General features: G+C 44.4%; 2 protein-coding genes across 3 annotated transcripts in view; one reads left to right on the top strand and one right to left on the bottom strand.

Moving 5' to 3' along the window:
- The first annotated feature begins 3331 nt into the window (after nt 1-3331).
- LOC103815885 (trefoil factor 1-like) lies at nt 3332-7081 on the top strand. The gene is made up of 4 exons (XM_009089748.4): nt 3332-3416; nt 4336-4482; nt 5756-5905; nt 6850-7081. Exons 1-4 carry the CDS (start codon nt 3335-3337, stop codon nt 6855-6857), a joined length of 387 nt encoding a protein of 128 aa, XP_009087996.1. The 5' UTR covers nt 3332-3334; the 3' UTR covers nt 6858-7081.
- Nucleotides 7082-15073: 7992 nt separating this feature from the next.
- ABCG1 (ATP binding cassette subfamily G member 1) overlaps nt 15074-23749 on the bottom strand; it is a 58737-nt gene continuing 50061 nt past the window's right edge. For both annotated transcript variants that reach the window (XM_009089572.4, XM_018913425.3), the window contains 2 exons: nt 23404-23522; nt 15074-22041 (listed from right to left, as the gene is read on the bottom strand). In XM_009089572.4, the coding sequence (XP_009087820.1) occupies nt 21813-22041; nt 23404-23522 (348 nt within the window). In that variant the 3' untranslated portion in view covers nt 15074-21812. The remainder of the gene's footprint in view (nt 22042-23403; nt 23523-23749) is intronic.

Genomic DNA, 23749 nt, shown 5'->3' on the forward strand with positions numbered 1-23749 from the left:
GTCACAAGATTTTATTATCATTCCATTCTTTCCTATTCCTTGCTAGCCTTCTGATGAAATCCTTTCTTCTATTCTTTTAGTATAGTTTTAATATAATATATATCATAAAATAATAAATCAGCCTTCTGAAACATGGAGTCAGGATTCTCATCTCTTCACTTGTCCTGGGACCCCTATGAGCACCACCACAGAAGATGGAGGACAAGAAGAAGAAGAAGAAGACGACGACGACGAAGAAGAAGACTAAGAAGAAGACTAAGAAGAAGACGAAGACAAAAATGAAGAAGACGAGAAGAAGAAGAAGAAGATGAAGAAGAAGAAGAAGAAGAAGACAAGAAGAATACTAAGATGAAGAAGAAGAAAGAAGAAGAAGAAGACGAAGAAGAATACTAAGACAAAGAAGAAGAAGAGGAGAAGAAGAAGAAGAAGAAGAAAAAGAAGATGATGAAGAAGAAGACTAAGACAAGAGGAAGAAGAAGAAGAAGACAAAGACGAAGAAGAAGAAGACGAAGAAGAAGAAGACGAAGAAGAAGAAGACGAAGAAGAAGAAGAAGAAGAAGAAGAAGACGAAGAAGAAGAAAAAGACGAAGAAGAAGAAGAAGAAGACGAAGAAGAAGAAGACGAAGAAGAAGAAGAAGAAGAAGAAGAAGGACAGAACACGCTTAGGTTCTTTTATTTTGCTTCTTGAACCCCCATTCTAAAAGTTCAAAATTCTACATTTTTACTTTGTGATAATTCACTCACATTCTCTTCAAACTTTTGTGGTTTGCAACTCTTCACACAAAGCTGGTAATTGTTTCCATGGGTTCAAATCGAAGGCACAGGTGTCTTTGTGCTAAGGTCTTTGAGCTTCCTGCTGGGGTCTCGGGCCTTCTAGGGCAGCCAGAGGAATGTTTTGGGTATTGACAGGAGGACACGGAGCCTGGAGAGGAGGGAGGAGCCTGGAGAAGAGGAAGGAGCCTGGAGAGGAGGAAGGAACCCTTCAAACCCCTCCTGGCCATGAGCCTGAGATCCCTCACAGAGTTACTGAAAGCTTCAGGCTGGTGCCGGCCTCACAGAAGGAAACACATTTACAGGGAAACCCCAGATAATTTCAAGGCTTTGCTATATACACATATTAAAGATCTTTAAGTAACCCCCTGGCAGAAAGCAGGCAGCTCATTCCCTGTGCTGTGTTTGCTCTGAGATGCCAATCAAACGCTCTTTCCGCAGCGAGAGCTCGGGGCCAGGTTTGCCTTTGTGCCCACAGCTGGGATCGGGCCCAAGGGGTGACAGCCAGCAGATAAGGGCTTAATTAATGTCCAGAAAGGAGCAGGAGGGACAAACCTTATCTGCAGTTTCAGCTGACTCACACGATGGGCTGATAGTCTACTGAGAATTCCATGGTCCCCCTTGGGATTGCTGCTTTCCTCCTGCAGCCACCCTCACTGCCCATCTCCCAGGTTCTGGAAAAGCTCCCCATGATTTCTCTGCACAAGGCATTGTGGTGGACCTTTGCACATCGGGGAAAAACTGGATTTTAAAGTTTTCAGTCCGTTTTCTCTAAGTGATGGAGGTGAGAAGTATGATCTGAGTGATGGAGCTGCAGCAGCTCCCTCTGCCTCTTCTGCCTCTTCTGCTCCATCTCCCTCTCCTGCCTGCAGCCTGGGCTCTTGTGACATGGAGGACACACAAAATATCTGATTTGCCATCACTGCAAAATATCTAATTTATCAATTGTGGCTGTCAATGAGAAACGCCTCCCACGGCTTAAATAGGGATGGCTATAAATAGAGTTCATAAAGTATTGAATAAGTTCACCTTTAAGGAAAAGAACCTTATTATTTTTTTCCCTTGTAGGACCAAATCCCTCCCACTTTGCTGGAAATACTTTTCAACAAATAAACTTCCTCCAACACACAACCATAGAGGCTGAAAGTTCTCACTTTGAGCTTTGTAATGGAAAGATGCACAAAACTAATTCATATATAATAGTCAAAGATGCATAAAGTGTATTGGATGTCTTTATTTTGGTGATGAACAGGAAGGGTCACCTGTGGTTTTCCCATAGGAAAAGTGATGCTGCAGAGCACCCAAGGGGCTGCAGCCTGCCCTGCCTGCTCTGCAGGTGCCTCTTGTGGGGAGATGATTCCACCATCCCACTGCTTCTTCCCTCCCTGGCCCTGCTCTGATGGTTTTTAATAGTTGACAAGTACCTAGAAGTTAAGAAGTGTTACAGTAAATGGTAGGAAATTGTCCAAAAGGAAGATAAAAGCCTTCAGCAGTTCAAGTTCCAAGGCCTGTTGTGCCAAAACAACCCAAAGGCTGCCTGGGAGGCCCCCTTTGAAACCAGGAAAAAAGCAATCAGGAAATTATTAGGTCAAACACGGTGCTTCAGAAGTTTGGTTCTGGCAAAACATATGGCAGGTGGTGTTGGATGGTTGGGGAAGTGCTGCTTTGCTCTGGGGATCAGCAGAGGGGGTGGGGACAGCCCCTGTGGTGGCACCTCTGGAACAGGATCTTGCACAGGGCAGCAAGATATAAAATAAGATATAAAATAAAGATATAAAAGAAAGCTTGGACACTCAGGACTGATGCCTGGGTGAGCACAGCACCCGTGGGGCAGGCTGAGATCATGAAGAAGCTCTCATATCTTCTCTTGTCCAACAGTCTTTTGCTGTTGGACCTCTGGGGCTTTTGGGGTTTGGTTTTTTCCCTGCTCTTACCTTCTTTTCCTAAATCCCCAACAGTGGCCTTATGTGCTCAGTATTTCTCTGCCACACCTTCCATTTTCCATGTTTATGTATTTTTTCAGGTGCACAGGGCTCTCCTGAAGCTTGGAGGTATCAGAGCTCCAGCCCTCCTCCCTCCCCTGATTCAGAACAAGCATAACCAAAACCTTAAGGGCAGGGGAAAATCAAGGCAGAAAAGATACACTGAGTAGAAAATATATGTACCTGTTTTTCAGTAGTGACTGGCAAAAAAAACCTGCCTAGAGACTTAAAATACTCTTAAGGCAATGAAAACAGAGAACAATGAAGTCTGGCACTCAGAGCCAGAGCCTCTGGCAGCCAGAGGCAACCAGCAGCATCCATTTGATTATGGGATCACGAAATAAATATGGATCTATAGGCACGTAACAGATATGTGATCAATAGCTCATGGCAGCCCAGAAATTTATCTCTGGGATATCAAAATATGCATGGCAACACTTCCTAAGCAAACAAAAGAAAACCCAACCTTCTGGGTGAAGCTTCAGAGGGAACAATGTTATCAGAGCTGGCTGGGCAAACACCAGGAGTGCATAAAACCCAGGGTTTCCAGGGAAGGCAGCACCTCTCCTCCTGCAAGAGCCATGGATCTCAAGGTGCTCTGTGCACTCTCCATCACCCTCATCATAGCCCTCAGCAGCCTGGCAGAGGGAGTTGCACCTCCAAGTAAGTACCTCCATGTGCTGCTGCCCTCCAGGTACGTGTGGGACTCTCATCCCACTGAGTGCAGCCAGAGCCTGCCAGCTTTGGCAGAGCAGACAGCAAATGGCTTTCCATGCTGCTGCTTATCCCCAAAGTGGAGCCTACTTTTTGGTTTTTATCAGAGAGATCAATAGCAAAGAAAGACTGCAGCTGGACTCTTGGGTTGTTGGGATAACCAGGAGCCCGCTGCAAAGGCAGAGGTGGTCACTAGGACAGGACCAGGGCTGGAACTGGAGCCAGCTCTGTCCAAATTTTCTTCTGACGTTTGGTTTATGCTGCTTTGCCTCGTGAATGCAGTTTTAAAGGAGTCTATCTGCCTCCTCATTAAAGGCAAGTCGTGTAGACAGCCCCAGAAGTGGAAAGCAAGTCACTCAATGACAGCTGGAGGACAGCTCCAGAATTTCTTGGTTGTGGCTGACTGTGCAAATGACTTAAAATGTTAGAAGCATAGCTGCAGCTATTTGCACATCATCCTATGTCTTAAATTATTGCAAAGATTTTGTATCTTTCCACCTGTTTGAATATCCACTGGACCTTTAAGTTTTTTCCTCTTCATATGAGATGGGCAAAGCAGCAAAGATTGAATAGCCTAATATTTGTAGTTTCGGGGATTTCCCATTTGATGTGGTCGATTTGAAGCCCACAAACCACACTGTGCTGGGCTGGCTTGGCTGCAAGGCAGACCACAGACTCTCAAAATGGGATGTACAGCCTTGACCAAAGCTGGTAGTGGTATGAAAGCAACTTTTAAAGCACTCAGGTTGTGGTCTTAGCAGGGGACTGAAATGATGGAAAGCATCTAGGGGAAGAGCATTTGATAAACACCCCTCCATGACAAGTGTGCAAACTGACACCTGTAACTTGATCCTTCTGTCCTGAACAGCAAAATGCCAGTGTAAAATGCTTCCCAGGGAGAGGACAAACTGTGGCTACCCAGGGATCTCAGCAGCAGAGTGCAAGAAAATTGGGTGCTGCTTCAACGCCTCAGTCCCCAACGTGCCCTGGTGCTTCAACCCCAAACCAAAGAAAGGTAATATCTCTGCCAGAATCACTGATTTACCTCGTGTTTGATTACCCAGAAATGGGTACAGCCATGGAGCAGTTCTGCTTTTCTCCTTAGGCAAGAAACGTGGGCACAAACCTCTTCTAGGAGACCAGGGGCAGCAAAATGCTTCACACAATTTATTTCCTCTTCCTTCAGGCTTCTTAGTTATCAAACAGCCTGTGCTGATTCATTAGAGACATTTCAGTGTCATTTGTGGCCTTGTCCATGGGCAGAGCAAGGGGCACTCAGCACTTATTTGAGTGGGTTTGCTGTGTGGTTACACCTGTCAGCATCCTGCTGCTATTTTTTACCCTTATTTTCTCAGAGAGGATAACAGCTGCTCTCTTAGTCTTTCTAGGATTAGCTGTATATTTTACATAACTGTGTTATGTAATGGAGTGTAATTAGCTGTGTTAATTAACTCAGTGTAAGCTGCATTTGCTGGACTGACTGCACAGTCTCAGCAGCTGCACAGGTGACATGAAAGGAAATGAGGGTGCAAAGGCAATGTTACCCAACAGAAGAACCTGAAATGAAATGGAATTAGTCAACAGGGATCAGAATTACAGTAGGAAAAAAAATGGCTTTTGAGCACTGCTTGCAATTCTTGTAAACCTTAAAAAACAAGCTGCAGCAACTTAGGGTGGCATTCTCATAGAATTGCTTTTCTGAGCAGAACTGATCCAGGAGAGGAAAACTGAAGTATTCAAGCTGGGTGGTATAATCTCTTTACTTGGGATTTTAGCTTTAAGTGCCTGGAAGAGCTGTGATTTCCTCCTAAAACACTTATTTCCTTTCTGTACCTTCAGCTGGCATGCAGGGAGGGCTGGGTGGTCCTTTCCCTGGGTTAGCCAGGCTGCTCTGGGGTTAGCATGGGATCAGGTCATGGGCATATCTGCTCTGAGGCCAGTGTGAGTGTTACCACTGCAGGAGACACAGGACTTTTCACCCCAGTGCTGCATTTAGGATGGGCTGCTGCCAGACACTTCCAGGGGTGAATTTTGCCTCCCCTTATCCCTGGGGCACAGCAGCAACTCATTGCCCTTTGGAATTTAATTTGCCTAGGAGGCTGGGTGAGGATTTGGGTGAATCTGCTGGTTGAAATTGTTTCAGAGGAGGTCATCTTGGCCATCCCATCTTCCCAGTGACCTCATCTTTTTGTCCTGCCTTTTATTTTGAATTATGTCACCGGGCTGACAGAGCACGAAGTAACACAACTTCCTTCCTTTGTTTTGCTGGGTTTTTTTACTTTACACAGTGAAGAAAGTGTGTCCCAATGATCCCTACACCAGGATAAACTGTGGCTACCCTGGCATCAAAGCCAGGGATTGCACGAGGAAGGGCTGCTGCTTCAAGGCACACCCCGCCGGTGTCCCCTGGTGCTTCTACCACCGTGTCGTGGAGGAAGGTAATGTCCCTCTGGAGATGTCCCCAGTGTGCCCTCTGGGTGCTCTGGCAGTGTCCCTGCTCTGCCCAGGCCTGGTGTGCTGTACCAGACAGAGAATCCTAAGGGTGTGAGCACAAAAAGGGGGCTAAACCCTAAAAAACACCTTCTTGTACAGGGAGGGGCAGTGTCCCTGCTCTGCCCAGGCTTGGTGTGCTGTGACAACCAGGGAATCCTAAGAGTGTGAGCACAAAAAGGGGCCTAAACCCTAAAAAACAGCTTCTTGTACAGAGGATGGGGTGCTGCTGATGCATCTGAGCCAGGGTTTGGTGGGCAATGTGAGCTTAAGACCCCAGCTAATCCCAGAATAGAGGTGCAGTCATAACCACTTTATCATGAGAGATAAAAGGTTTTGCTGTGGAAATGTGGACTGAAACTTACAGAAATGCTGTGCCAGCCAGGGAATTCTAAGAGTGTGAGCACGAGAAGGTGGATAAACCCTAAAAACCAGCTTCTTGTACAGAGGGTGGGCTGCTGCTGATGCATCTGAGCTAGGGTTTGGTGGGCAATGTAAGCTTAAGACCCCAGCTTATTCCAGAAGAGAGGTGCAGCCACCCAGCTCACATCCACCTATCATGAGAGATGAAAGGCTTTGTTTTAGAAATGTGGGGAGAAACTTACAGAAATTTCTGATCCCCAGCTAACTTTGTTTTAGTTGGGATTGACCTTTCAGCATATTTAATAACCAATAGCCTCAGCCACATTGTGTCCTGTACTACACACAAGTCACCATCATTTGGTTTTACTGGATCATAATTGGCAAATATATCTATGTATGGGGGTCGGTCAAGATGGCTAAAAAATTGTCTTTTGGATGTCCTACATTGAGGCAAAACTCTTCCTAGCATCTTGTGTGATTTATGGAGAAAATATGCCCCTTAATCTGCTTCTCCCCCTTTCCTCCCCAGCTTGTTAAAGGAGAAACTTCCATCGAGAACTTTGCAATCTTTGGATCTACTCCAACGGAAGGACAGATGGAGGGCCCAGCTCAGACTTTATATTTTGCAACAGCCATGATTTCTAGGCTGGTTTTTTATCTGGGATCGACTCCTTTCTGATGAAAAGTTACTGGTAGCTTTTATTCTCTCTGTAGACTAGCACTGCACAGTTTTTCACTGTAATAAAACAAGTACAACTCAACTTGTGAGGGGTTTTTGTGGGTTTTTTTCTGTTTCTATTTAAAAGCTGTGCATTTCTCCGTTTCCCAGGAAATTTGGCATGTCAGCAACCTGCTGATGAGGGAGCAGGCACCAGTGCTTCCAAAAGGAACACAGCACTCAGCTTTTTGTGTTACTCTTCACACTTGCAAGTGACTGCTTGAATTTGTCAGCTGGCATCACACCGGCCACCCATCCTTCTGAATGCTGGAAATATTCAGAGTTTGCCTTTATATAGATTTAGTTGTGGGTTTGGGCTTTAATTTCCCCTTGAGACATAGGGAAGGGTGCCTTTGATAGCTGGTCTGACTCAAACACCTCCTGCTCTCTGCATCTCCCTGTCCCTGGGGCTCACCACAAGCAGGTCCCACGGGTCACACTCAGGAAATGTCTCTGCAGCACAGAGGCTGCATTTGAAAATAAAATAAAATAAAATACAATAAAATAAAATAAAATAAAATAAAATAAAATATAAAATAATAAAAACTAAAAGCACCCAGCCCTGGCCTAAACCTGAAGTGGAGCTGCTGTGTCTCACCAGACACAGGAGAAGCTCCTGTTGAGTGTAGCTGCTTTCTCCTGGGAGTGTTTAATGCTCAGCACAGACTCGAGTGCTTCCCTGCTTCAGCTGAGTGGGAGCTCAATAAAGAGCCTCTGAGAACAGTGCTGGGAACAAAGTGGGGACCCTGAGAGTGCTGCAGCAGCAAACTGTGCTCAGGGCTCAGCAGGGAAGAGCAGCTGTACAGTGTGGGATTCACATTCTCTGAGCCTGAGAGAAGCAGGGAAGAGAATGATCAAAACAATTCTTATCTCATTTGCTGCTCCTGTGTTTGTGCACAAGTGGAATGCATTATGGAAGATTGTTTACCTGAAGGGATTTGGTAATTCTCTTCTCTCAGGTTTGGAGAGTGTGAATCCCACAGTCCAGGGCTGTGCTGCAAGGAGAGAGGAAAAGATGGGAACACTGAATCACAGAGCCATAGAATGGTTTATTTGCAGGGACCTTAAAGCTCATCTAATCCAACCCCCCTGCAGTGAGCAAGGACATCTTCTACTGGATCACATTGCTCCTAGCCCCATCCAATCTGTCCTTGAAGTTTTCCAGGGGTTTTTCACCTCTCTGAGCAACCTGTTGCAGCCTTTCACCACCCCCACTGTACAAACCTTCCTCTTTTCCCTGCCTCCTTGGAGGTTTGATTTACCCCTGCACAGTTTAGTGGTGAGTAAGTTTATCCAGGCAGGTAAAAAATGAGTCATTCATAAACCATGTGTGACAGACTCAATAAGATGATTTGAATATGGTCCATATTCATGCTGCCCATATTACCCAACATCACCTGTTGTAATATAAGCCATGAACAGGGCAGTGTGCTGAAGGTCTTTGGAGGTGTTCCAAAGAATCACAGAAAATGCTGAGCTGGGAGGGACCCACAAAAATCAAATCCAACTCCTGGCCCTGCACAGCCCCCAGAATCCCTGTGCCTGAGAGTTGTTCAAACATTCCTTGAGCTCTGCCAGGCTGGTGCTGTGACCAGAACCTGGGGAGCCTGCTCAGTGCCCAGCCATCCTCTGGGGGAGGAACCTTTTCCTAATACCCAACCTAAACCTGCCCTGAGACAACTTCAGGCCATTTCCCCAAGTCCTGTCAGTGTCACCACAGAGCAGAGATCAGAGCCTGCCCCTCCTCTGCCCCTGTGAGGAAGCTGTGACTGCAGTGAGGTCTCCCCTGAGCCTCCCCTTCTCCAGGCTGAGCAGACCAAGTGCCCCCAGCATCATCCCTGGACATGATGTCACCTGCAAAAGCCATGAACCACGTTCAAGAGCCATGAACCAGAACTCCCAAGAGCTCAGCCAGCACTGGGGTAGGGTTATAAATCAGAGTTAGCTGCTCACAGCACCAATGATCATTACCTAAGGATCTGCCATCATCTCTCAGTCCAAAGGGATGATGTCAGTTCTGGGAATTTACCTTCAGGAATGTGATAGATGAGTAATGCAATGACTGACTCTCACAATTTACAGACAAATATCATGTATATAGGTTAAGAAAAGTTTTATAGATTTATGGTGTTGTTGTACCCCCTCATGAGGTTATCAAGGGACAGCTGGGTTTGGGACATCTGGGAGGGCTGGCTTGTCACTATGGTGACATCTGAGCTCCAGTCTGGATTTGAGGAGGAGATCTCCACCACTGGACAGTGAAGAAGGGGTTGATGGACAGAACTTTGGGAGGGGTTAAAGGGTTAAAAAGGAAAAAACCTCCATTATGAGGGGGCTGAGCACATGGCAGGGAAAATCTTTTGCTCCCAGCACCGTAACTTTTTTCTTTATTCAGTCTTCTGTTGATTTTTGATAAGGTTTAATAAACCTTCCTAAACTATGAAAAGTGAGTAGCTGTTTCTCACAGGAAGAGCTCGAGGTCTCTCTAGGTAGACTGTTCTCAACACCCACAAAAATGAACCTGAAAAAACTTGCCTAGAATTCTAAAGAGGAACATTTTTGGTGAGAAAATAAAGCTGGCAGAAACAGAGTGGAAGCTGCAGCTGCTGAGGGTTTGAAGATGACAGGCAGAGCCAAGGCAGAGCGAGGTGAGATCCCAAAACAGGAGTGCACACCAAAGAGAAGTGTGCAGAGATGTGGGTCCTACAAAAGGAGGGACCTCCCTCTCCCGAGGGCTGCCCTCACCTGGGTCAGTGTCCATGGGCCTCATTTACAGCCTCAGAGAGAAAAGGCCTTGAATGAACTCACCCTTTGTATCTACAGCCCTGCACAGCCCCATTGCCATGCAGTGAGTGATGAGTAATTGTGAGAAGTGCGTGTTTTATGATTGGCTTCTGGCAAATATTCAAATTAATATTATGTGTGTTATGTTAGAAAGTTATGCTGCATTAATTTTCTTAAGTAGTGGGTTAAAACTAGTTTTAGGTTATAACATAAGGTTAAAATAGAAACTATGCTATGTAAGATACTTTATTTAATGAAAGGACTTGCAGTGAGACAGCAGCCACAGGACACCCAAATCTTTCAGAGAAAGAGAATTTATTGCCCCATTATCAGAAGAAATGGACTTCTTCCTGCCTCACTCAGTGATGAAGACGCCGTCAGGATTAAGATGAAGAAGCTGACACTGACCAGACAGAATCCTGTGTTTGAATGGAATTTATGCATCATCTATGAGGTGTATGAATATGCAACAGGCTGTTGCTTTTAAGGGCTAATCCTCTGTTAATGTGGGTCCTTTTTCAGGCTTATTTTGCCCAGAAAGATGTACCTGGACTGTCTGTAACTCTTTGTTTTTATTGTCTCATATTGTCCTAATCCAAATTGTCCAAATTATTATCACTGTAGTTATATTGCTATTTTATAACCATTTTATTACTATTAAACTTTTAAAAATTTAAAAACAAGTGATTGGTGTTTTTCACAATAAGTAAACAAAGTTCTGAATATTTTTATGAAGGGGCAAAAATTGAGTCAGTGTTGTGATTTTCGTCAGCCAAGGTTCTGCAGGAGCCCATTTGTGTCAATTTGTGGCACAAAGGCTTTGTGCTGATGGAGCCATTTACACAGTGAGTGACGCTGAAAATCCCAAATACCCAACAGTCCCAAATACCCAACAGTCCCAATCCCAAATACTCCAACCATGGCAGCTGAGTGCCACCACAGCTCCAGCTTCTAATAAAGGCTGAGCAGAGCAGGTTTGACATTGCAGATTGATTGCAATGGTGCTGCAGCGAGTGAAGATCTTCTGCTGGCTTTTAAAGCAATTGTCACCAAGGGAAAGGTCTGGGACATGGTTCATTTTGAGGTAATCAGGAAAGCTGTGTTTGGCTGTCAGGGAGAACTAATGGGAGAAAACTAAAACTGGGACAGACAAGGAGCTCAGAGCAGGTGGGTGCTAGCAACAAAGAACAAACCTGTAGCCCTGTGAACACGGGATTTCACTGCAAACACCTCCAAAAAAGGTGTGTTTTTTAATGTAACACTTCCTTCAGGTGCCATTCCCAAATGACCCCAGGGCACGGATCCTGCTGCAGTGTCACACACCTCCTGTGGCAAAGCTCGAGTTCAAAAGAAAGATTTCAGACAATGTGATAAAATGAAGTGGAAAAGAATATGGGAACTGAAATCTTCCTGTGCTGAGAGCAGCTCAGTCACACACGGTGCTGCCTCGGGTCTGTGTGAGCTACTGGCTTTGCTAAAGAGTGAAAACTCAACCATGATGCCATTCAACAGCTTGGAGAACAGAAAATAAAACACAAGAGCCAAGCCTGGCTCCCTGTGTTGACCCACACAGAATGATGAGCTCCAGACCCAGATTCAGTTTCCAAGGTTGCCCTCACTGCCAGACTGAGCCCAAAAATCAAAATTCACTACTCTGGGGTGATGGCTGCTAAACCTTCCTTAGGAAAAAATTCAGGTGAGAGTTTCAGAAGCTCTCAGGTGATTTTTCCAAGCAGCTCTCTGCCAGAAACAACAGTCCTCTCAGGGCAGAAGAGTCCATTACTACTCTGCAGGCTTTTCCCCCTCATCTGAGCCTTCTTCTGAAGCATTTGAAAGCTGCCAGTGCTGGTATATGAACGTGAGCTGCCCAACTCCCATCCATGGATGGTCTCTGCCCCATCACATTCACCTGGTACACAATGAGACCAAAAATGTCTCCTCAGTACTAGAAAAAAACAGCCAGACAAACAGGCTTTGCTGTAAAATATTTGTGATACAACAGAATGCATTCAGGCTCCAGAAGCAGCTGGGTGGCACTCAGGGGCTGTGGAAGAGGATGCTCCTTTTTTCCAGTGTTTGCCATCCTTGGGTGCTCCTTCCCCTACCAGTGAATGGTGAAATTTTCCCATTTTCCACTTCATAAAACTTCATTTCATAAAATTTCCATGTACCATGGGGAAAGAAAACAAAGTGCTTTTCTGCTGGAGAGCAGAGTTTCTGTTCACCTTGTGCTTTGTGATCCCCTTTTGCACACCCACTGTGGCACCCAGAGATCCCCCTCAAAAAAGCCACCAGAAAAAGAGAGGCCCTTGTAGGGTCCTTGTAGGGTCCTCAGGGTTCCTTCAACATGTGCTCCTGTCTCAGAGCATTACAGAAGGTTGTTTTGGTGAACAGCAGTTTTGAGGGATTCACCACTAGGACACAACCATTGAAATGAGAAGCTGGAAGTCTTGAATTGAAATATTTCACTGCAGCTGAGCCAAATATCTGAATTGCAGAGAGATGTTCCTGCAGTAACTGTTGCAGAAATTCCAGGAAATTCCCAGGGGTCTGACTTGCCACCAGTGTGGACTGCCACTCCAGTCTGGTGTTTTCAGAAAGCTGCATGAGAAGTACATTTGGTAAGTAAAACCCAGCTCCTTCTGCCACAAAATGAGATTTTCCCTGCTTCTTACCCTTCTTGAGACTTGGCATCATTCCCCATCCAAGGGAGGCTGCACCAAGACACAGAACTGAGTTTCAATGAACAGAAGGAGAAAAATCAAAAGGTTTACTTTCACTTTTGTTGTTTCTTTAAGTACTTTGGGGTTACTGTCTGATTCTTACACAGGAGAAAGACAAAAAGCACCTGCAAGACTCTTGATGAAGCCACAAAATCTGCTTCACATTTGATTGTACTGATGCCATGGGGATAAGAAGAAAGGTCCCAGGAACAGGTGGAGCCTCATTCTGTCTGCCAGCAGGGCAAAACAGGCAGTGGGACAAGAGAATGACTCTGCTAGAAAGATTTGGGGGAAACAATGCAAACTCTGAGGGGTGTTTTAGCTGTCAGAAGCTGACAATGGATTGGCTTCATGTCTTGATAATGTTTTCTGTCTGTGGAAGAGAGAGCATTGACTTTTTTGTCAGCCTTCCCATGTGTGTGCAGGCACAGGCTTGGACAGGAATGTCAGGAATCCAGAAAAGCCATCAAACAGAGTTAACAGTGCATAATAAAATTCACAGATCTTGAAAAAATCTACAAGGCACAGAAAGGGAACAAAAAAAAAAGACACAGAACCAAACGAGGCTATGAAATTTCTCTACCCACCTCCTTGGCTTCCCATGCTTTCCAGCTTTGCATTCCAAAGCAGGATTTCAATGGATAACTGTTAGAAAATAATGTTTCCTTTAGTTTCAAACACTCTTTATTTTAGGAATCCATTTGGAGAGCACAGTGGATGGGAATTGCATGTAAGGTATATTAATTTTTGCAGTGCTGCTAATGAGAAGTTTATGGTTGGGTTGTTTAATAGCATTAACTGCCACATAAAATGCTTAAAGTAATTTATGTTGCCACTCAGGCTATGAAGGACTCCTGTTCCCCCTCTTCCCCTCCTGATCTGTGGACAAAAATTGGCACTGGGAGGCATCAAGTTTTTGGGAACATAATTCCTTCAATTTAATATTCTTTCCAGGGCTATGAAACATAACATAAAGTATGATCTCTGTCATTATGAGAAATCTGTGCTGAAAGTGTAATCCTATTGCATCCTTAGGGCAACCCATGCTTCAAGCATCACAGCTCATGGTATTTTTGAGTGGGTACTTGTAAAAGTTAGGGCAGTTTTGTTTGAGCTGTGGTGAGCAAGGCAGTAATTTGGTTGCTGGGGTGGTCTGGATGGGTGGCACAAAGACAGTGATGTTGTCTAGGCTTGGCCTCAAGTCCAACACACAAACACCATGAAAGAGCCTTAAAAATGCCTGAAAAACCAGCCAGGCAAAGTGAGTGTTTGCCAAAGCACAGAACACCAGCCCTGAACCCTCCTCCTGGCACTGGCATTGCCCTACAAGGTCAGGATTTCTGCCCAAGGGTTTCCTGCCAGTGCAGAAGGCAGCAGCAGGAACAGTAATGTCACTTCTTGGTCAGTGTCACTTCATGGCCAATGTGGATCTTCAGGAGAAACGCAAGAAATGAAAATATTGACTTTCTAAACCAACTGAAGACTTTCGTGGTGCCAGAAATGCCCTGAGGGCTGCAGAACATCACACAGGAGCTGTGGCAGAATGAGGGAGAGGGTGTTTGCTAAAATGGGAAATGGACAGGTGGGACTGGCAGGATGAAACTGAGTTTTTGTTCATCTGGGAAGAAGGGAGGAAGAAATGCACCCATTCCAGAGTGCCAAGCAGAAGGCAAACAGGGAATGATCCTTTCCTGCTTCTTGCAATGAAGCAGCACAGAGAACATCTGTCTCTTGCAGGTAGCAAGGGCAAGATGAACAGGTTAGGCTGTGGAAGAAAAATTCATCAAAACTGGATGAAAATACAAAGGTAATTAATTCCACTGGTTCAGGAAGTCCTTCAGTTGTGCAGGGTTTCTCAGAGAAGCACCCCCTGATTTGGGGGTGTCAAAAGCCTTGTTTGGGTTGGAAGGGACCTTAAATATCCTCTAGCTCCAACCCCCAGAGTTGGAACAGCAATTCATGAATGTTTGCTGGATATTTCTGTAACCCACCTGTGTGACAATGTTCACAGGTGTCCCAGGATGAGGGAAGAGATGAGAAAGTTGACTCCCTGTTTCAGAAGGCTGATTTATTATTTTATAATATATATCATATTAAAACTATACTAAAAGAATAGAATAAAGGATTGCATCAGAAGGCTGGCTAAGGATAAAAAAGGAATCAATAACAAAGGTTTGTCTCTGACCGAGACAGTCTGGACAGCCAGACTGGGATTGGCCATTAATGAGAAACAACCAGGTGAGACCAATCCCAGATCCACCTAGTGCATCCCACAGCAGCAGATAAAATTGTTTACAGTTTGTTCCTGAGGCCTCTCAGCTTCTCAGGAGGGAAAAATCCTAAGGAAAGGATTTTTCATAGAACCATGTCAGTGACACACCTGTAATTGGGGGTTACCTGAAACCACCACAATTGGAAACAGGTAATTCCATGTCCTTGCTGGCTGCCAGGATCAAGGAGCAGGCAGTGAAAATGTGTCACTACCAACACATCTTCCCTCAGAGTGAGAACAGGAACAAAGGCATCTGTCTGAAAATAATAACACTTTATTTGATTTTTTTCTGTGTGTGTGTGTGTGTGTGTTACATTATCATAAATGTTCTCTAGTCTCAGAAAACAAAGCCCTAAGTCTGGAAAATAATGCACATACAAATCTCTTCTTACAGGTATTAAGTATACAGAAATATACAAAGATTTCTCTATTACTGTAATATATCATCAGAATGCCCCACATCCCACATTTTTACTCAGGTCCACTGTACCAGGAAGCATAAACTACAAAGGTAACAAGCAACCTGAAAAAGACATGGTTTGTATAATATAATTACAATATATGTATATATATATATCTACAACAGTGCAAATATATCACAGCGTGCAGGCAGCAATAGTCTCTAGAGAAGCAGAATAAAATTGATTCATAGTAATGCAAATGCATTACAGAAACAAGAGACAACAATGACATATTAGATATTCAGAGTATGCACACTTTAGCACGCTGATTTTAAATCATACCTTGCATTGACTCTTGCTTTGAAAAACAAAAGAACCAAATGTTAAATAATTCAGTAACAGGTTCAAGGGCAGAATCTCACAATAAGGTCAACTGACTCAGAAAAGGTATTTGATAAATCTTCACTGACACAGGTGAAGGCTTGGCCCCACTGCAGGACTTGTTATCTTCTTCTTTTAAGGTATATCAGTGTAATAGTCTCAATTTTAATTTTCCTTTGCCATAATTTAAGAGATTTTTTTCCCATATTAAAAAAATGTTCAACAACTAATTCACATTTGGAAAGGTTGGTGTAATTATCACTGAGGCCAGGAAAGTTTGTTTCTGGAAGTGACAGAAAGGAGTTTGTATAATGATTACCCTAAATGGGCCACTAAAATAAGCTACAACAGGGTCAGAAAAAGAGACATCACAGATGCCACTGAAGTAGAAAACCCCGTCAACCTTTAAAAGTAGAAGCTTCCATGTGGCCTTGCAATCTGCTGGAAAAGACATTTTTAAATTATTTTGAGTGAAGCACACCCAGAGATCCAGCACATTGGGGTTTTGATAGCACATTGATCCAGCACATTGGGGTTTTGGTAGCTCAGAGAAGCCTCAAAGCCATCCCTCCACCTTGACCCATCCTGCACTCTTCCCAAGCAGCTCGTTCTCACAGCCCAGCTGGACAGCAGCCATGGATAGCCAGAAAAAAGGGACACCAGCAATTGATGGGCATGGGCTGAGCTGCAGGGGAACCCCCAGGGGGGGAAAAAAAAGAACCAGCCAAAGCTGGATGTGTCCTGAAGGCACAACCAGTGCAGAGAATGCAGGCTGAGCCATGGCCACGTTTGTGTCACAGGAGACACATCCTGGCTGGTCACCCTTGGTTTCACAGGTCCCAACAGAAACCTAAATCTCTTAAAGAAAGGTTCTACAGCTGACAAGTGCATAAAATTATCATTCTTTGTAAGATTTCAAAATAACAAAAAGACTGCTGCTAAATTTTGTACAATTACTCCTTCAGAAACTCTATGTGAAATATGCACAGAAACAGAAATAAAGCATTAAACAGAATTAAAATGAAACTTGCTGTGTTTGCAGGCTCAAACCTGAAACTTTTAGACATGGAGTATGAAGAGTGCTATGTGGGCTGACAAAAATCACTCAGTGGGATGCCCCACACCAACCCCTCTGTGTATTATAGGAACAGGAATTTGAGAGGAGTCGATCCCTGAAAATGCCACTGCCCCTGTTCACAAATGGCACAGCTCCTGATTAACTCCAGTGGCACTCAGCACTTAATTAATGCACTCACCAGTGCTGTGTGGCACTGCAGTGATCAGCCTGTCACAAGCTGTCACAGAGGACATGACATGGTGTCATTTTCTGCCTACTTCAAGCTCCCAACAGCTTTTCACATGATCATACATTATAAATGGATGTGCACACAGAAATTCCTGAGCAGTTGCACCCCATGGGGCTGTTCTGGTAGGAAATAAAGGATGGCATCCAAGGAAGGATGGAAACTCTCCTTAGTGCTGTATTTACAGAAATATTTTTTATTGTCTTTTGCAGCAGTAGCCAGATTAAGTTCTAGTTGGGCTTTGGCCCTTCTAATTTCTCCTTGAATAACCTCACAGTGTCCCTGTAGTCCTGCTGGGCTGCCTGCCCTTTCTTCCAAAGGTCACACACCCTGTTTTGTTCCCTGAGTTCCAGCCAAAGCTCTCTGCTCAGCCAGGCCAGTCCTCCTGCCCCTCTGGCTGATCCCCTGGCACAAGGGCATGGATGGCCTGCTCCTGCTGTGCCTTTAGGAGTTCCTTCTGCAGCATCCCCAGCCTTCCTGCACTTCCCAGCCCTTCAGGGCTGCCTCCCAAGGGACTCTGCCAGCCCAGCTCTCAAGCACAGTCCGCCCTGCAGAAGTTCTGCTGCCACCCCTCCATCTCCCCAAGAACCAGAACCTCCCACTTCACGTTCACTGTGCCCAAGAGGATCTCCCACAACCCCATCACCCACCACCCACCCTCTGCTCACAAACAGGGCCAGTGGGGCATCACCAGGGCCTGGTTCCCTGCCCAGCTGTGTCAGGAATTACCCCCACACACTCCAGGAACCTCCTGGACTGTTTCCTCTCTGCTGTGTTGTATTTCCAGCAGACATCTGGCAAGTTAAAGTCTCCCACAGGAGAAGGGGCATTGGTCACAAGACCACAAGACTTCCCATGGAACATTGCACCTGCCTCCTCATCCTGGCTGGGTGGTCTGTAACAGATTCCCACCAGGATATCTGCTTTGCTGGCCTTCCCCAGTTCCCAGAACCCCAAAATCCACCCAGCACTGTGTAAATGGGTCAGGCAGGATCTCCTGTGTGGGGATCACTGGGGTGGCACAGGTCAGCATGTACCACACTTCCTCCCAGAAACAAGTGTTTAATAAAACATTCCTTTCTGCTGAGAACACAGAGTCTGACACAGAAGTGTGGATAGAGCTGTCAATCACCTGAGACATCCAGTTCTTGGACTCAAGTTCATTATCTCCCACTTACATAACCAGCTCTCCCTGTTCCATGTGCACATATTCCTCTCTTTTAATTCAAATAGCTACTTTGTACTCCAAATTCCAAGAGCTGGAAAGGATTTCAGCACCAGTCTCTTTCCACTCCCTTTGACCAGGTAAAGTTTGGCATTTTCTACATCCAGTTCTTTCAGGGTGGCCTCTGATTTTGACCTGTAACAATGGAACCTTCTCAATTTCTGAAGAGTAGAATCTGCTTTCTAAATCTTTTATTTAATTGTAAATAATAATGCTTCAAGTTATTTTTAATCATATGCAAGTTTCCACAAAGTAAAACAACAAAAGAAGCGTGAAGGACCTAAAGTCTTAACTAATGCACACAGTAACCAAAGCAACATCTCAAAACAAGTCAAAACAGGACAAGGAGGCCAGCAGGACACTAAAGTCTTCCTGCAATCCCAACAAAATCATACATTCAGTTTTCAAGTGAAACCTTCAGCCTCTTACATAACTTTCAGCCAGGCTGTGACTGGTTCAAATGGTAACTGGTAGTGGCATTGATTTCAGAGAGTTTATGGCTCTTTATATATGGCTATAAAACTGAGGATTTGAAAATTGAGCATTAGAAGCCTTCAGAACCTTGCTGGCCTTATTTTTCCTCCAAGTGAAGCCTCCAGAGCTTCACAAAGTGCTGCTCAACACAGGAGCACCTGCATGCTCAGCCCATTAACCTGGGAGTGTGTTTTGGACCAGCCTGTTGGAATTTATCTCCAGTAAAGAGAAAAAAAGCCAACCTAAGACTACATTAAAAGTCTTTGCAGTAGATGAAGACATAATTAGGATGGATTTTAAATGCTTCTGTCCCAAAGCAGTGACAAAAGAGAGATCATCAGTTAATTTGTGAGCTAGGGAGAGAAACAATTATTATCTCATCTGTGTGTCACTGAGTCTCCAGAGAATTACCTCTTTACTGGGATACTACAGTCTGAAATCATTCCTAAGAATAGTAACTTCCAGCTAAATGCTGCCAGCAGAAGTCTGGAAAAGGCATATCTAACAAAAAAAGGAGTGACAAAAAATATTCCCAGAGCAGGAATTTTCTCAGGAACACCCGTGGAGGACCAGATTTTTGGCTACCATAACACAAAACAAAGTTACAGTACAGGAGGACATGCTGGAGGCTAAAAACATAAAATGAGACAGTCTAAAACCAGAGGAACAGGCACAGACAACAAGACAGTATCCAAGGAATTCATACAGCTAAACTGGTCTAGATGGGAGAGAACAGCATCCTGCAGGATGCCAGTGTGGGAATGGCAGCAAAGTCACCTCCTCTGGAGCACTGCAGGGCATTGCCAGGGTGCATTTGGTAAATGGTCTGGTAAACACAAAACATCAACCCTGAAGGGACTCAGTGCCAGGGACGTCACACGCTCTGACCTCAGCTTGGACCACAAGTCTGCAAGCCAAGAGGAATTTGGCAAATGAAGTCCTTTGTCTGCTTGCAAAAAGTGTTGGAACTGCCTGTGATAGTCACAAATACGTTGAGAGTCTTGAAATAATCAAAGCACGTTGTGCTAAAGAGATTTCAGCTTGTGCCTTGTTTAAAAACTGCTCACAGCTATGAGTTTTATTTGGAATAGCTCAAATTCTTAATTTCTCAAATCTGACAGCCATAGAGGTTTGTACCTGCTCGTGATTATGCCTGGAAAAGCTGCATAGCTGCACAAAAGCTTTTTGAGAAAGAACAGCAACAAAAATTTTACAAAGGGGCTGTGCAAGGAATTCGGGTTTTCTTCTACAGTAAAGATTGATTTTGCTTTCACAGGTAACCCTTATTTTCAGGGAAAGTTCAGGTAGCCTTCCTAAAATATGTGAATTGATTTAAAGCCTTCCAGACCCCAGGCTTAGTTCAGATGTCCTGAGTTTAACAGATACATGCAGTCTGTGTCTGTATTGGTAAATCAAACAGAGCCTGGGCATGGGCCAGGAAAACTGGGAAACAATTTTCTCCCCTGCTAAATGGCAGAGCTGCAACCAGCAGAGCCAAAGCTTTGGCAGACAGTGTTTGGGCTGAGTAAAAGTCAGTACAGGGGCCATTCCTGTTAACCCCAGCTGTCTGAGGACTAACAAAGCTGGGCCTGGCACTATTTATATCATAGGAGAGACACAGCCACAGAGTCTTGGAAAAGTTTGTGGATTTTTGACAGCTAGGGGCCAGAAAATGCATCAGGTCCCTCTTATCTACCCTGCTGCCACGAGCTGCTGGGCTCCTCAAGGGTTTGCTGACATTGTGCTGCCTCCAAGCTGCAAGAGTGCATCATCCTGATGGGAATAATGCATTTACAGAACATTCAGGCCTCACTCAGGGGTCTGGGACACCCAGATAAATTCACAGTTGTGGCAGAAGGCTCTGCAATTTACACCAAAGCTCACCAAGGTGTCCAGCGTGAGGATGGTGGGTTCATTTTGGGTTGAAAATCCAAACCCATGAAAATTCACATCAGCTTGGAACCAGAATTCCCCCTGCCAGATTTACAGAGGTGAGACAGCCAACATAACAGTTTCATTGGTGTTCAGAGCAATTGATTCTCATGTTGTGCATGTAGACTTAGGGAAGAGAACAAAACTGCCTGGCAGAGTTAGAGCTGCAGTGTTTCAAGGTCATGTGTGTGTGTTTTTGGGAGGGTCCCACACAGAGGGTGCTGCAGATACAATGAACACCTCTGGATGAGGCAGTCACAGGTCTTTTAACACAGCAGCCCAAGCTCTGATCTGTGGACAGCTCGAGCACTCCTTTAACAATCACTTTAGGGACAGATCCTGCTTTCACAATTTAAATAAAAATAAGCCTTGGAGTGCCTTGATTTTTTCAGTGGCAGGAGGTAGATCAAACAGATAATGAACAGAGCTAGTATCCCAAAATATCACAAACACTAAGGATTTAAAGACACTGCAAAATAATATTTTTTTCATACCATTCAGTGACAGCTTGACCATGTCTAACTGCATGTGCTATCCAGTGCTGCTTCCAAATGGGACCACAGTGCAGATTGAGAATCTGCCTTTTCCTCCTATCATTACAGTTTTCAGATATGAGACCAGCTCGACAAGTAAAGCACCAGAATTCTAAATTCAGACAGAAACAAAAATAATTACTTGAATCACTTTAGGTTTCTTTTAAAAAAGTATCCATATTAAAAAGATATCTTTACCTTATTAATACATTTACAGACTTTTAGCCAGAAGGGGGTAATTCTGTGGAAAAAATTGCAAAATAATACATAGAAAACTGCAAAGATGAAATTTAAAAATATGAGAGAATCCTATTTTCTTTGCATACCTCATTTTGCATCTCACTACCTTGTCAACTAGAGATGACATTTATACTATTCTGGCCACCAGGACTGGGATCCTGGTGACCTTATCCCAAAATTGGTTTTCATAAGGAAAGCTCCTGCAGCCAGGTTTCTTGTTACAGTTACACTGCCTCGGTATTGATATCCTGTGGTGTAAAATTCCCTTCTATAGTTCTTCTTCCTAGTTAAAGCTAGAAAGTGTAATGAAAACATGACCCAACCCAACTGGACTGATTGGCTTAACACTGGGCGTCCACTATCCCATTGTGGCTCTCCATGGGCTCGGTCAGGACAGCATCTGGCTGTCCCCACTGGGGACCAGCCTGCCACAGTGAGACAATGTCAAGTGCCCTCTATTTGATGTCTAAAGTTCTCCTACTGCCTTGGTTCAGCTGCTTCTCCTTTACCTCTCCGCTCGGATTTTGTATCTGAGGACAAAATAGGCAATCAGGCGCAGAGAGAAGAAGAAAATCCCAAGAACAATGAAGTCCAGGTAAAGTTTGGCATTTTCTACATCCAGTTCTTTCAGGATGGCCTCTGATTTTTGGAAGTGGCAGGTGTCATCTTTGTCACAATGCAGATCTTCTCGATCCAGTCCGTAGATGGAGAGGATGACGCCTTCGAACCCATACCTGGGAAGAGGAAGGAGGGATGACAAGGAAAATCCTGGTGGTCTGGTTAGAAGTGCAGCACAATCCCTGAAAGGCTGAGGGGTTCAATATTGCTCTGACACATCTGTCTTGGGGCGAGTTCTATCCCTGCTGCAATCAGGCACATCACGTGTCACGGGCACTTTATGGAAGAGGGAGCAAGGGCAGGAGTTTTGCCTTTCATGCTTCCAGTTAGTGCACAGAGCAATTTCTCCAAAAGAAAAATGTTAAATCAGAAAGCAGCGTGATTTCAGCTCTTATTCAGAAATTCCCCATTTAAAAGTGACATCATTATTTTGCCTTTTTTTTTAAACAAGAAACAGGGATAAATTATGGCTTGAAGTCAGAAAAATGTTAAAACCAGCATCAATCTAGAATGTCCCTTCTCCTTCCCTCTGTACATTTGCAGTTTCACTGATAATATTCCCAGTATTTGCTTTTGTAAGGAGATAAACCATCATGGATCTCCTGCCTATGAAAGCTCCCTCTGGCTTCAGGAGACCTCACATGAGCCAGGCAATGATTTAAGGCCTCACCTTGAATTCTAAGTATTAATTCAGGGGGTGCAGTCTCATTATCTTTGACAAGAATCTGTGTAGGACCTCACTTGGCAGCAAAGAGGATTTTTTTTTGCCTGGGATTTCTCATTAATAGTGCAGGGTGGGGAAATGGGGAATGGGAAAATTCCCCTCTCCTAACTTCAGCTAAAAACATTTCAGCCTCTTGTCTAAACTATCCCTCCCTATTTCCTGGTGGGAATTGCCCCATCCTAAGACAGCTGAGTCAGACACAGACAGCAGACAAGGTGCCTAAGGATCTTAAAGCAGCAGTTTAAATTAGAGGTGACACAAATCCTATGCCTCTTGTGGCAGTGCTACTGCAAAACTTTAAAACAGGCCTTTATCCAACAAACCTATCTAGGATATGGTGAATTAGTGAATTACACATTTTCTACATTATACATAGTGATATATATAGTGAATTATACATTTTCTTCCAAAATGAGGTGCTGGCATCAACTTCTCAGTTGGTGATGTCTCCATTATTTCTTACATCCACTACTGCAAAATCCAGGAAGATTTTCATGCTGCGCATTCCCACTGAATTCAAAGGGACTGACATGGAATTGTGGCCAGCAACCTGTTCCTATTTATTTCACAACATCAACAACTTAAAATGCAGAGAGATAATGTGGTTTACATCACATGTGTTGAGTATGTTTATACTCTAAAAGAACATGCTGTGAACAGTCCCTCTGGCACCCAAAATAACCAACCACCCAAGCAAGCAAAGGCAAACAAACAGCGTGTCCAGATGGGAGGGTGAAGGCCTCCCCAGCAGTACCTGACATAGGAAATGTAGGACATCCACTGGAGGTATGTTGGGATGGTATCAAAGCTGACAAAGAACCCAGAGAACAGGAGGACTGGGATGGCAGTAACTGGGCCCACAAAAGTTGCCACCTGTGCAGAGAAGGAACAGAGTGTCTCTTGTCAGAAAGACATAGAAAAAGTGAAAATGAACTTGCTCTTCTATGACTCCTAGGAATAATTCTACTGCCCCAAATTATCACAGTTTGAAATACTAGAAAATTGATGATTTTTTTTTTTTCTTGTGAGGGGAAGAGCAGAAGCACAGGGATCATGCAGTAAGGCTATGCTGGTCTCCACAGGGTGGCACAGAGAGGGAA

Source organism: Serinus canaria, chromosome 1 (assembly GCF_022539315.1).
Source record: "Serinus canaria isolate serCan28SL12 chromosome 1, serCan2020, whole genome shotgun sequence".
In the NCBI taxonomy this organism is placed as follows: Eukaryota; Metazoa; Chordata; class Aves; order Passeriformes; family Fringillidae; genus Serinus; species Serinus canaria.

Excerpts from the sequence above, each read along its gene's own strand:
- LOC103815885 (XM_009089748.4), top strand. The coding sequence starts at position 3,335 with ATGGATCTCAAGGTGCTCTGTGCACTCTCCATCACCCTCATCATAGCC. Across the intron at positions 3,417-4,335 it reads AGAGGGAGTTGCACCTCCAA|CAAAATGCCAGTGTAAAATG; the intron begins GTAAGTACCTCC and ends TGTCCTGAACAG. Across the intron at positions 4,483-5,755 it reads CAACCCCAAACCAAAGAAAG|TGAAGAAAGTGTGTCCCAAT; the intron begins GTAATATCTCTG and ends TACTTTACACAG.